The sequence below is a fragment of the Pogona vitticeps genome, chromosome 3 (genome assembly GCF_051106095.1).
Source record: "Pogona vitticeps strain Pit_001003342236 chromosome 3, PviZW2.1, whole genome shotgun sequence".
Taxonomy (NCBI): domain Eukaryota; kingdom Metazoa; phylum Chordata; class Lepidosauria; order Squamata; family Agamidae; genus Pogona; species Pogona vitticeps.
This window is the reverse complement of record NC_135785.1, coordinates 32461059-32473561: the sequence shown is the minus strand read 5'-3', so window position 1 is coordinate 32473561 and position 12503 is coordinate 32461059. Positions and strand designations below refer to the sequence as shown.

The following is a 12503-nucleotide window of genomic DNA, read 5'->3' as shown; positions in this document are numbered from 1 at the left end:
AACGATGTTCATTTTTTCAATTACAAAAGTGTCTTAACATGTTGAAAAACGGTTTTAAATGCTTGGAATCGTTAGTGCACCTTCTAAAATGTGTGCATACTTAATTTGGCGTTGATCTGACTTTTCGTTAATTTTTTGTGAATTTTTTTCTCCCCCATAGGAAACAATGGAGCTGTCAGATTTTGACAGCTGTCAAAAATTGGGGGGAAAAATTCAGCATAAATTAACGAAAAGTCAGATCAAAGCCAAATTAACTTTTGCATCCGTTTTAGAGGGTGCAGAAGCTAATCCAAGCATTTAAAACCATTTTGACCCTTTTATGACACACTTAAATTTGCAAAAATTGACTTCGCAAAGCCATTGAAATGTATTGAGTCGGCTTCAATACATTCCAATGGAGGAAACATTGTATCGTTTAACAATGTTTCCTATGGGTTTTTTCGCTTAAGGACGCCAATCCGTGCCTATTGGAACGGATTAACCGGTTTCCAATGCATTCCTATGGGAAATGGTGTTTCGCATAAAGTTTTTTTCGCATAAGGTTTTTTTTTTTGGAACCAATTAAAAACGTTATGCGAGGCACCACTGTACAGCCGCTTGGGTGGCATACAGCACCTAGTTGTCGCTATTACGTACTCCCATTGCTATATTTATATAGTCTTACAAATACAATTGGCTCTTTGAAGGCAACCATAATGCTGATTTGGCCCAAGATGAAATTGAGTTTGACACTTCTAGGATAGAGGGAAGCTCTTTTACCTCCCATGCAATACCAAGGGACATCCACTCAAATTGAGTGTGAGAACAGACAAAAGATTTCTTTATCCAGCGTGTTGTCAGTCTGTGGAACTCCTTGCCACAGGATGTAGTGATGGTATCTGGCCTAGATTCCTTTAAAAGGGGATTGGACAGATTTCTGGAGGAGAGGTCCATCGCAGGTTGCAAGCCATTATTGGGGTTATAATCTCCAGACTTAAAACGCAGGTACTTCAAAATGCCAGATGCAGGGGAGTGGTATCAAGAGACAGGTATCTTGTTGTCTCGTGTGCTCCCAGAAGCATCTGGTGGAGCCACTGTGAGATACAGGAAGCTGGACTAGCTGGGCCCTTGGCCTGATCCAGCTGGGCTCTTCTTATGTTCTTATGTTTCCTAAGACAATATTGCCAGCCTCATTTGGGGCATAACTAGGACACCCCTCCCCCCCAAAAAAGTTACAGGAAGCAACATTGCTGATGGCAGTCATTTCCCACTGTGCTTCCTGGGAGAAGAGTCCCAGGGTACCCCCAGAAGATGGGAATGGTGAACCACTTCTGAGTATTGTCTACTTAGAAAACCCTGGAAAGGGTTGCTATAAGTCAGAATTGACTTGATGGCACATGATTAATATTGATGTGCTATGTATGAACATGGTAAAACTAGACTACTAGTGAGTTTGAATATGTTTAAACTGACAATAATAATAAGTTAGAAATATTTGTACTGAAATACAGATGTCGCTGACAACCTGTTGTTGCTTTCGCTATGTATTGTCAAGTTGCTTTCGAGTTGTGGCAGTCCTATGAATTTATTACCTCCAAAGATCCTATTGCTAATAGCATACATGTTCTTAATCTTTTGTTTGCCAGGCAAGATGATCATGTCATTTGAAATGAAACTAGGCTGGGGCAAAGCTGTTCCTATTCCTCCACATCCTATATACATTCCTCCTTCAATGATGGAGCATACTCTTCCACCACCTCCTTCAGGACTGCCCTTTAATGCTCAGCCCAGAGAGAGATTGAAGAATCCTAATGCTCCAATGTTGCCACCACCAAAAAACAAAGAGGATTTTGAGAAGGTAAAAAGTTACCCTAGGCCATACTTCAAATTTTCAATGTTAAATCTGTGGTAGTTTTAAAAAAAATCTAAAGAATTATATTGTCCTGTTCTAAGATAAATTGAATTGTTCCCTGCCTTAGTTTAAGGAGCCTCACTTTTAAGGTATTGTCACCTTGTTTAAGCTTAGGCTGCAGAACTGAGCCTTGTTTTTAATTGGACTTTTAAATCTAGATATCACGTGTTTTTCCCCTCCACATTCCCTGGTTTTTCTTTCTCCTATGTCCCCCTTTTGTTAGCTGCCAGATTTGCAGTATCCAAATTACTTCATTTTAATTGCTAAAATTTTAATTCAGGCAAATGACTTAACATCATGATGAACTCACAAACAGTTTCTATGTAGAAAGTTGTTTCAGACATTTTTGAGTAAGTAGCTGAGGATAGCTTCATATTTTCAGGATATTTCAAAGGATATTAGTCAGCTTGCTAATAAATGGTAAGTATCTTTTCAACATAAATGGCAGGTCACATTGATTCAATATTTTATAAGGCTTCAAAGGCTAGGGAATTAAGATCCAGTATAAAAATATAACAGCTGATTGAATTAGGAATAGGCTGCAAGATTGTGTACTTCTTGCTCTTCCCTTTCTGGAGTATGAATAACTATTGCTGGCTATAACCCTGGTTAAGCATTATGTTGGTAAGGATGATTGTTGCAGTTAAGGCTGCACAGGGATTCCTCTCCTAAGCAGGTTCTGAAACTGGGAACCCACATTAGATTCATATCCTGGTTAAGTGAGAGCCCTGGTCAGTATTACTGTATACGTATTGCTTAACTATGGCTAAAGCCAGTGGTTCAAGTTGGATGAACTGAAGTTCTAGAAAGGGAGATTGTGGGGAATAAAAGCACAATCTTATAAATAAAGCATGTTTCAGCATCATAAACATTAGTTTGCTCAGGATCAAACAAAAAAGATTTTCCCCCCTCGAACTCAGTCTGACAAGTCCATTCATATGTACAGAATGGGCTTTTCTGAGTCCATTGAGGGTTTCTTTCTCTAAGCAACTTTCTTATGCTCTACTGGGGAGCTGTTTCCAAAACTGAAGAGGCATTTGAAAACAGCTGCTGGTGCAATAAACAGGAACTGTTATATAAATAAGTAAACTCCATTGTATGCATGGATCTTTCTGCCAGCTCCTTTGGATTGGGGTGGTTGTTGTCGTTGTCAGTATAGTACCTGTTTAGTGCACTGGTGTGCATTCTGTCAAGAATGTCCTTGTACATTGAAGTTAGTGAACATTTTGTAGTTCACTGGACACAGCCATTTGCTGTTTATGTTATTGCGTAGTTTATAACTTCGCAGCAGTGATTGCCTGCAAAACTTTTGATAGATGTGTAGTATTTTCAATGCATATGTATTTTTTTTGCTTGTTACTTGTTAACAATACTCACATATTCTATGTTTATTATCTGATGTGACTTCATATACAGACTCTGTCGCAAGCCATAGTCAAAGTGGTTATCCCAACAGAAAGGTACATGTTTTTCTTTATTATTACTGATCTAAATATAGCAAATATCCCCTTTGGAATTTTACAGAAATTGTGATGTTGAGGAAGAGTTAGGTTTGACTGAGCAATGGTTTATTTATAATAACTAAGTTTGTAGTGAGAATGTTGTGGTTTCAAGGTCATATTTCACTTGACTGTAAGGATTATTTTAGGTCAGATGAAGAATTACATGGATTACAAATGGAATGAACACAAGTACCAGCATATTTTATTAAACATTTGAGTAGCATTCAACCTGTCCATAATTTAATGGCTTAATAGAGTTACAGTTATAAATCAAATAGCCTGGGGGCATTCAGAAGATATTAACAGGCAAGCGGACACAGAAGAGTGTCAGTTTTGTTTTGGTATATAATTTAGGACATCATATAAGAATCAGAAGTAGACTTGTTATTGAGACTGGGAATAAAAAGTCTTGTTTTCTGTAATCCTTAAAGGCTGTACATGCTTGTTCACTGTGTTTCCTCTTCTTCAGATTAGAATTTGTACTTGTAGAGACGTCTAAACACAGCATGTAGCCACATCATCCAGTGATGATCTTCTATAAAGAGTAATTCAGGAGTAGTGCAATATAGGGATAAAGTAGTGCTAGGCATACCCTTGCTCAGCCAAACACAAACTCTTTTCAGACATAGCATTGCAAACACTTAAAATAAATGAGCACCAACAGATTCCAAATTCTCTTTGACATTGGCCTTGGTGAGCAACACCAGCTGAACTGTCTGCGGCAGCGGGGGACCAGGAAAACATCATGGGATGGATTGGGAAAGTATACAGTTTTTGACCAGACATTGGTACGATCGGCTCCAATTAATGTGGTTTTATTATAACTGAAAGACTTTTTTGTTGCCCAACTTGATGTTTTAGTTTTTTTTTAAGCTATCATCCTTCATACTACGCTATTTTTTGTCATGAATATTCACAATACTTTTGTAGTAAGGCTTGCCATGATATACACGGTATTAACGTAAAGGAGTTACAGCTTCTTAGTTGGTTTTAGTGGTGTGGGATAGTTCTAGCCAATAGAATATGCTTGTAAATCTTCGCTAAGTTTTTTGTTGTTGTTGTTGATCTTTAAAATAGTACTATCACTATATTGTAGAGAAGGTAGTGCTTCAATTTTATTCACTGCAGCATTTTTAGAGATCATGAAATACGTTACCACTACATCAATAACTGTGTTTGAAAATATTGCTGAAATTTTAAATGTTGAACTTAATCTCAGGGACCCTGTTAGCATGACTTTGAAGACATTAATAAGAAATTTTAATAATTGTTTTAACTGCCTGCTGTGGAATCTACATTTGTACTATAGACATTTATCTTTAGTATTATTTAGCAAGTAGAGTATGGTAAGCAGTTTTAAACAGTAGATATTGGTTAAATTTAATTTTATTCATTCATTTCATTTTAAGGGAATTAGCATACTGTCTTTTATTCTTGGGTAAGTTCCTATGTGGCCTTAGAACACTTTGCAGTGAACTGGATAAATTCCATCTTTTCTCCTTCCTAAACTTTTTAAAAACTTCATATTTATTTTGGACATGAAGGGGAAGGTGTATTAAGGGCAATATATTTAGGGAAAAACAGAATATAAATTAATATCCATAGTCAATGGAATCCAAAAGAGGAGAATCACTTATCCTATAGTGGACTTCACATATCTGCTATGTGTAAAGGGAGATGGAGTTCCCATTTAGGCTAATTTTGCAATTTAGCCTCAAATAAAAGAATATTGCCTTAAGGGTACTGAGGGCATTCAGCTTTGGAGGTGGGTTGTGTGATAGACTATGCATGCTATTCCTTCACCAGGAGCAAACAGGTTTAAGGAAGGGCCATAGCACAGTAGATCAAATAGAGTGGTCTTAACCGACCAGATAGGTGGGATATAAAATCAATCAATCAATCAGTCAATCAATCAGTCAATCAATCAATCAATCAATCAATCAATCAATCAATCAATCAATCAATCAATCAATCAATCAATCAATCAATCAATCAATCTACACGTTACATCATCTTGTATGAAAATATACCACCAGGCCATTCAAATAACTGTTCATAGCTTTTATTGACTTTCCTCTGCATTTGATACAATCACCAGAAATCATGGGATAAGCTTGCAGAGACTAACATAAATAACCCTAACCCTAATATAAGAACTATACTCCAACACAACGTTGAGAGTAAGGATTAGTACAGTTGGAAGGCTGACAGACGAAATTCGTACAAACAAAGGGTAAAACGTGTGCTTACTTGCACCCTTACTTTTTAACTTTTATATTAATAATGTAACAGCTTTAAACCATCCAGATCATCCCCCCCCCCCAATTGGGAATTATAAGATTGCAAGTCTTATATATGCTGATGACATTGCATTACTATGAACAAAAAGGGACTGAAGAGAAGCTTAAATAAGCTCCAAGAGTTCAGCCACCTAGAGCTACTAAAAATAAATTACACAAAATCTAAAGTGATGATTTTTGGAAAGCACTCCCCCAAATTCAGCTGGACTATAGGCGAAAATAAAATAGAAGAAGTCCAGACCTTCAAGTACCTAGGAGTGCATTTTGATGAGAAAAACCTCTGGAAATCCCAGATACAGAGCACAAAAATATCGGTTCAGAAATCTAGCCATGCTCTGGCCAAATTTTTCCATTCTAAAGGTGGTAAACTAGTAACCCCAGCTTTAAAAGTCTTCAGGGAGGGTCATCTCTCAAATGCTTTATGGAATTGAGATTTGGGATATGAATCGGAACAACCTACACCATCTTGAAGGAGGACAGAACAAATTTCTGAGACACATCCTTGCGGCACCCCAGGGGAGTCCGGCAGCTTTTCTTAGAACAGAGACATGCATGGTGTCCATTAAAGCCGGGGCAACTCTAGCTATATTCTCCTACTATAAGAGGGTGATGGATATGTCTGACCACCGTCTACCTAAACGTTATATAGTCGAGCAATGGAAGAGTAGCGTCCGGGTAACTTCAGTTCAAACCCTACTAAAATCTAAATCCCTCTCCACGTACATTTTTGTTTTTTCTGGAGTTAAAAGAATGTTGAGGGACTGGATCTACAAACTGGACAGTGACGACTTAGCCTTAATAGACTCTTCAGATTCCTCTCATTGGTACCATCTGCTGAAGACAAGCCACTCAATGGTGCAATACTTACATACACTTACATTTGCCTCCTTGAGAACAGCATTCACAGAACTCCGTTTCCAAACCATGCCAACTGCTGTCTTAGATGGCAGGTACATTAATGTCCCTAAGCATCTAAGGCTATGTATTTAGGGAGCAGGTGAGATAGAGGATGTTGTCCACTATTTACTTAACTGTCAGCTCTATCAAAATCCCAGAGAAAAGTTCCTGGGTAACATTTTGGCTGCTCCACAGGAGGAAAGCCCTCAGATAAAGGTGATCAGGAACTTTTGGACTGTGACCCTTATACAGAACAGCGCTGTTTGCAAAAGTGGCCAGAAACATTCGTCCTAATTTCATGAGAGCCATTGCAATCAATTGTGCGGGAGATTCCCAGATATGAAGGGTCTTATTATTTTATATATCTGTGATTTTATCATGATTTTACTTGATCATACAGTGGTGCCCCGCATAGTGACGATAATCCGTTCCGGAAAAATTGTCGCTATACGGATTCGTCACTACGAGGAACAAAAAAGCCCATAGAAACGCATTAAAACGCGATTAACGCGTTCCTATGAGCTTCAAACTCACTGTTCAGCGAAGATCCTCCATAGCGCGGCCATTTTCGTTGCCTGTTAAGCGAGGAATCCGTCCCAGAAAACAGCGGGCGGCCATTTTGAAACTGCCGATCAGCTGTTAAAAAAGCATTGCTTTGCGATGATCGGTTCCCGAAGCAGGGAACCGATCATGGCAAAGCACCACCAGCCAGCCCTGGACGACGCCCGGCCTCCTTGGCGAGGCTGTCCCAGGGCGCAGACGGGCGGGCCGGAGGGTCTTTCTCCGGCAAGCGAGGGCTCGGAAGCAGCCGCCTGGGGTGGGAAGGGGCGCGCCACCCACCCGCCACTCGCCAACCAGCCATCCAGCCCGGGAGACACCCGGCCTCCTTGGACGGCAAGTGGAGGGCTCAGAGGTAGCCAGCCGCCGGGGGCGGGAAGGGGCACGCCATCCACCCACGGCTCGCCAGCCAGCCTGGGAGACACCCGGCCTCCTTGGGCGGCGAGCGGTGGGAGGAGGGCTCAGAGGCAGGCAGCCGCCCGGGACAGGAAGGGGTGCACCATCCACCCGCTGCTCGCCAGCCAGCCCGGGAGACACCCGACCTACTTGGATGGCGAGCAGCGGGCTCGGAGGCAGGCAGCCGCCCGGGGCGGGAAGGGGCGCACCACCCACAGCCAGCCAGCCAACCCCGGATGCCCGGTCTGCTTGGCAGGGTGCAGATGGGGCGAGGAGGGGGGTCTCTGGCGCGCCCCCTCCAGCCGCTGCCGCCCTGATCCCAGTCCCCAGCGGGTGCCTCCCGCCACGACTGCTCTCTGGCTCGGCGCCCCAGGGGTGCGCGCGGGGATCGGGGCCAGGCCCTTCACCCCTCATTCCCTCCCTCCTCCCGAGGGGCCAATCCGGAGTGCCCCCCCTCCCCCTCCCGCTGTCCCCTGTTTATGCAGGAGCTCTGGGGGGGGTAGTGCGGCACCGATCAGCTATTTGAAAAGCCTTGCTTGCTGCGCCGATCAGCTGTTTAAAAAGCATTGCTTTGCGATGATCGGTTCCCCAAGCAGGGAACCAATCATCGCAAAGCGAAATTCCCCCATAGGGAACATCGGAAAGCGATTGCAAAAGCGATTGCAAAATCTTCATCGCAAAGTGATTTCATCGTTATACCAAGCAATCGCCATGCGAGGCACCACTGTATTTGTATTTTAAACAATTGTGACAGCTTTTAGTGAATACAGTAAACTTGAACTTATGCTATTTTGCTGAGGTTTTCGAACAGCAGTTCTGGTGCCATTACACAGAATTACTGTGCTTAAGCACTCCAGGAATGGTCCAGAGTTGCAGGCTAATCCTAAACTAATTTACTGAGGAGTAAATCCCATTAAATTCTATGATCTTGTGCACTGGCTTATTGACTATAGCTAGAATTATAGCCTACTGTATGAATGGTGTTGGAAGGAGTCTATAAGGCTATTGAATCTAGCTGCCTGCTCAGTGTTGAATCCAAATCAAAGCATATCTGACATATGGTTGTCTAATTTTCTTTTGAAAGAAGTAGTAATTCCTTACTGCTTTACATATGTGATAGTTAAGTATGTTTTACATTTATTTACATTATTTATCAGCTGTTTTGCAAACAAAGAGTTGTATACAGCTCACAAGTTAAAACTAGCAAATTAAAAACAACAAACAATAAAAAGTAAGATAAAGTGTAACATTGAAGCTGTGCCAGAGAAGATAAACTATGCATTAAAAAGCAGCAGTAAAGATAAAAGCTGCAACACAATATAAAATTCATAGGAAGATTGGGTTTTGGCTTGCTGTGATAATTAAAGTAGGTGCTAGGTGGGCCTCTCTGGGGAAAACATTGCATAACAGTGCTGCCAGTATTGGAAAGATCTTTGATTCTGCCCTAACTGAGGAAACAACAATATGAGTTCAATGTGACCCGCCCAGCATAACAGAGACCCTCTGGGGCTGAGCAATGCAATAGAAAAAAGACAAGAAAGCAACAAGCGAGGCAGCTACTTCAGCCTGACATATACAACAAAGTAGCCAACAACAATATAAAACAACCACTCCCCAATTCCACCAGAATACACAGTATATTAATCAAATAACATTCTTTAAAATTAATGAAATAGGGAAAGTACATACACCATGTATACACATGGAAGAAAAAGACAATACAAAGGTGCCTCGCTAGACGATTACTTCACAAAACGGTTAATTTGCAAGACGATGGGTTTTTGAGATCGCTATAGCACTTTGCAAAACGGTTTTCCCTATGGGCAGTTTTCGTTAAATGATGTTTCGGTCCGTGCTTCGCAAGATGGTTTTTTTTCAGGACTGTTTTTTGCAAGACGATTTTGACAGCTGAGTCCACGCTTCACAAAACGGTTTTTTTAGGGACGGTTTTTCGCAAGACAGCGATTTTGACAGCTGGGTCCATGCATTGCAAAACAGTTTCTCTATGGGTGATTTTCACAAGACAATTTTTCCCCCATTGGAATGTATTAAATGGATTTCAATGCATTCCAGTGGGGACCTGCATTTCACAAGATGATGTTTTCACAAGACAGCGATTTTGGCGGAATGAATTAACATTGTCTTGTGAGGCACCACTGTACACATACTTCTGCATTAAAAGTTCAGGAATTCATTAAAAAATATGAAAGGCCCATCCCTTTTCTTTACTTATTTTCAGATACAGATTGTGTATCCTAAAATATTCTTTATGCTGCAAGTGAATAAAATTACAGATGAGTCATTTGGAATGTTTTGAGTGGGAGTTCAAAGATTTCAGGAAGTTACTAAAAACTGAGCTGAGTGTGCAATACTTGTAGGTTGTTGGTTGTAGTTATATGTTTTAAATGTGTAAATAGTTACCTATCATTCAGGTAGGAAGGTATTTTCCTTTAAAAATTGTTAGAAACAGATGCGCATTACTAGTGAGTTGTTAATCTAAAGTTCAGAAATAAAATACTATGCACACTGATGATTTTGGTATGGATTAAATCTCGGCATAATACTTCGAATAATTGCCGTTTTGCAAGTGCTGGGATGTATATCTTATTTAGTGGTCACATATACCTTTTGTATGGGGCAGAGAATCAATACTCATTTGAATCATGGCAAATACTATTTATGATAGGATGAAAGTGGGGTGGCTAAGGGAAAATGGACTATATTTTTCTTATAATTTCTTAGATTTTTGTGAAGCTTGTTTTGGTACATGGTTGAGTACCCCAATCCAGTGAGGCTATTTCTACATGTGTAAGTTAACACACATACCCATGGATTTAATATATTTTCACCACCTCATATAAGCATCATGGGCTTACTTTTAATTTTGGAAAGCATGTGCAATGTTGCATAATACTATTCAGCCAAAGATTTAAAAACACAGCTTCATTGTGTATGGCTCTTACACTTTTGCTTCCCTGGATTGGGGTCAGTGGCATGATCCTTAGTATCAACTGAGTTAACTGAGTTCACACACAGAAAGTTCTTGTTCGATCCTCCCCTCTACAGTCACCTGCACTCCACAAAAAGCCCCTGTATCTGGTTGGCGGGTCCTGTTGAACAGTATGGAGTGGAATATAATGGGATGTTGTGGGAAGAAGAAATTGGGCTATGTGGTTTTGTCCGATTTCTCTTTCCCCCAGCACCATCTCATCATAGATCCCACACTAAGCAACAGAGCTCTCTAACCCTTCATAACCTGATGTGTATGTGAAGGTGCAGGGGTAGTTGTGGATGGAAGACTGTCTCTGTGTACTGATAGAGATTCCAACCCAATATGCTGAAAAGCAGAGATTTAAAAATTAGAGTCATTTCTAATGATGTAAATTGCTTACTGTACACACCTTGAATCTCATTATATCCAATTTAAAAAAAAACCAGCAACACAACACTGTACAAGGATTAGAACTTATACCTCACAAATTCTAATTAAAAGGAATGTTGTCATCAGTGACAACTTTCTTCAGTTTAACACTCATTTAAGAAAAGCATTCTTACTAATTTTGAATTTATAAAAATAATTTATTTCTATTCCACTTGTGCATGGATTTCCCTATGGCTTTCTCTTCCAGTCATCTAATCATGATCAGGACCTTTTCCAGTTAGCTGTCAGCAGAACTGTAGCATTAATTGTTCCCAGTTTCCCTCTTCCCTCCCCTATTGGATTTTGTCTGCATTTGCATGTCCCTGTGTGTGCATGCACACAACAGTGCATCTCTTTTAAAACCAACATTATATTTTTAAATAGGACATAGAAAAAGCTTTTGTTAAATGCTGAATATATGAAATTAAATATAGCAGTAGCTGGAATTAGAGAATGCCCATTGACATTAACAGGATTTGTGAAGTGGAAACGAACAAATCCCAGTCATGTCAGTATTTCTAGTTGTGACTAATATTGGTTTTAGTGTATAATTTTGAGCACTTTATTGATACAATTGAGATGAGAAATGCGCAGCTTTGTGTTTTTATACTGCAATTGTTTAAAATTCTTCAGAGCTTGGACAATGGCCATATTGCTTGTGGAATTCTGTCAGCTGTAGTTTAAAAACACAAATTCGCATACTACTGGTTTATGTGTTATTAGTGTACAGTTTGCATAACATTTTATTTGCCTTGAAAGAGGCAAAAACATTTTCAGTTGAACTTTTATATTCGAAATACAAACAACATCAGTGTTCATCACTGAAGGTGCATTAATTCATTTTATTTCTGCCCCTCACTGATGACTAGAATACTGCACCAAAATCTATATCATTCAAATCACTTTAACAGAACAGCAAAAATAATAATTTCCATTTATTAATACCTTAGGTGGAGTATAGTTTGTATAGTGTTAGGTCTGAATCAATTTTTCTTTAACTGTGTTGTTGTTGTAGGAATTTGCTTGCGCTTATACATCGAATGATAGAATTTGTGGTGCGTGAAGGACCTATGTTTGAAGCCATGATTATGAATAGAGAAATCAACAATCCAATGTTCAGGTAATTTTCTTTACCCCTAGTTCTTTTCAGTATTTTTGTTGTCCCGGTAATTAGTCACAGGTATTGGAAAAGAGGGACATGGTGGCACTGCGGGTTAAACCGCAGAAGCCTCTGTGCTGCAAGGTCAGAAGACCAGTGGTCGTAAGATCAAATCCACGCGATGGAGTGAGCTTCCATTGCTTGTCCCAGCTCCTGCCAACCTAGCAGTTTGAAAACATGTAAAAATGCAAGTAGATAAATAGGTACCACCATGATGGGAAGGCGTTCTGTGTCTAGTTGTGCTGGCCACGTGACCACGGAAACTATCTTTGGACAAACGCTGGCTCTGTGGCTTGGAGACAGGGATGAGCACCGCGCCCTAGAGTCAGACACGACTGGACTAAATGTCAAAGGGAACCTTTATTGGAACAGAGTGATA

At 40.2% G+C, this 12503-nt stretch overlaps 1 protein-coding gene across 8 annotated transcripts in view; it reads left to right on the top strand.

Moving 5' to 3' along the window:
• Positions 1 to 12503, top strand: part of U2SURP (U2 snRNP associated SURP domain containing) — a 61228-nt gene that overhangs the window by 31116 nt on the left and 17609 nt on the right. For 4 of the 8 annotated variants that reach the window (XM_078389137.1, XM_020802000.3, XM_020802001.3 and 1 more), the window contains exons 11-13: positions 1626 to 1837; positions 3308 to 3351; positions 11981 to 12085. In XM_078389137.1, coding sequence (XP_078245263.1) covers positions 1626 to 1837; positions 3308 to 3351; positions 11981 to 12085 — 361 coding nt within the window. The remainder of the gene's footprint in view (positions 1 to 1625; positions 1838 to 3307; positions 3352 to 11980; positions 12086 to 12503) is intronic. The other 4 variants (XM_078389138.1, XM_078389139.1, XM_078389140.1 and 1 more) reach the window with 1 other exon arrangement.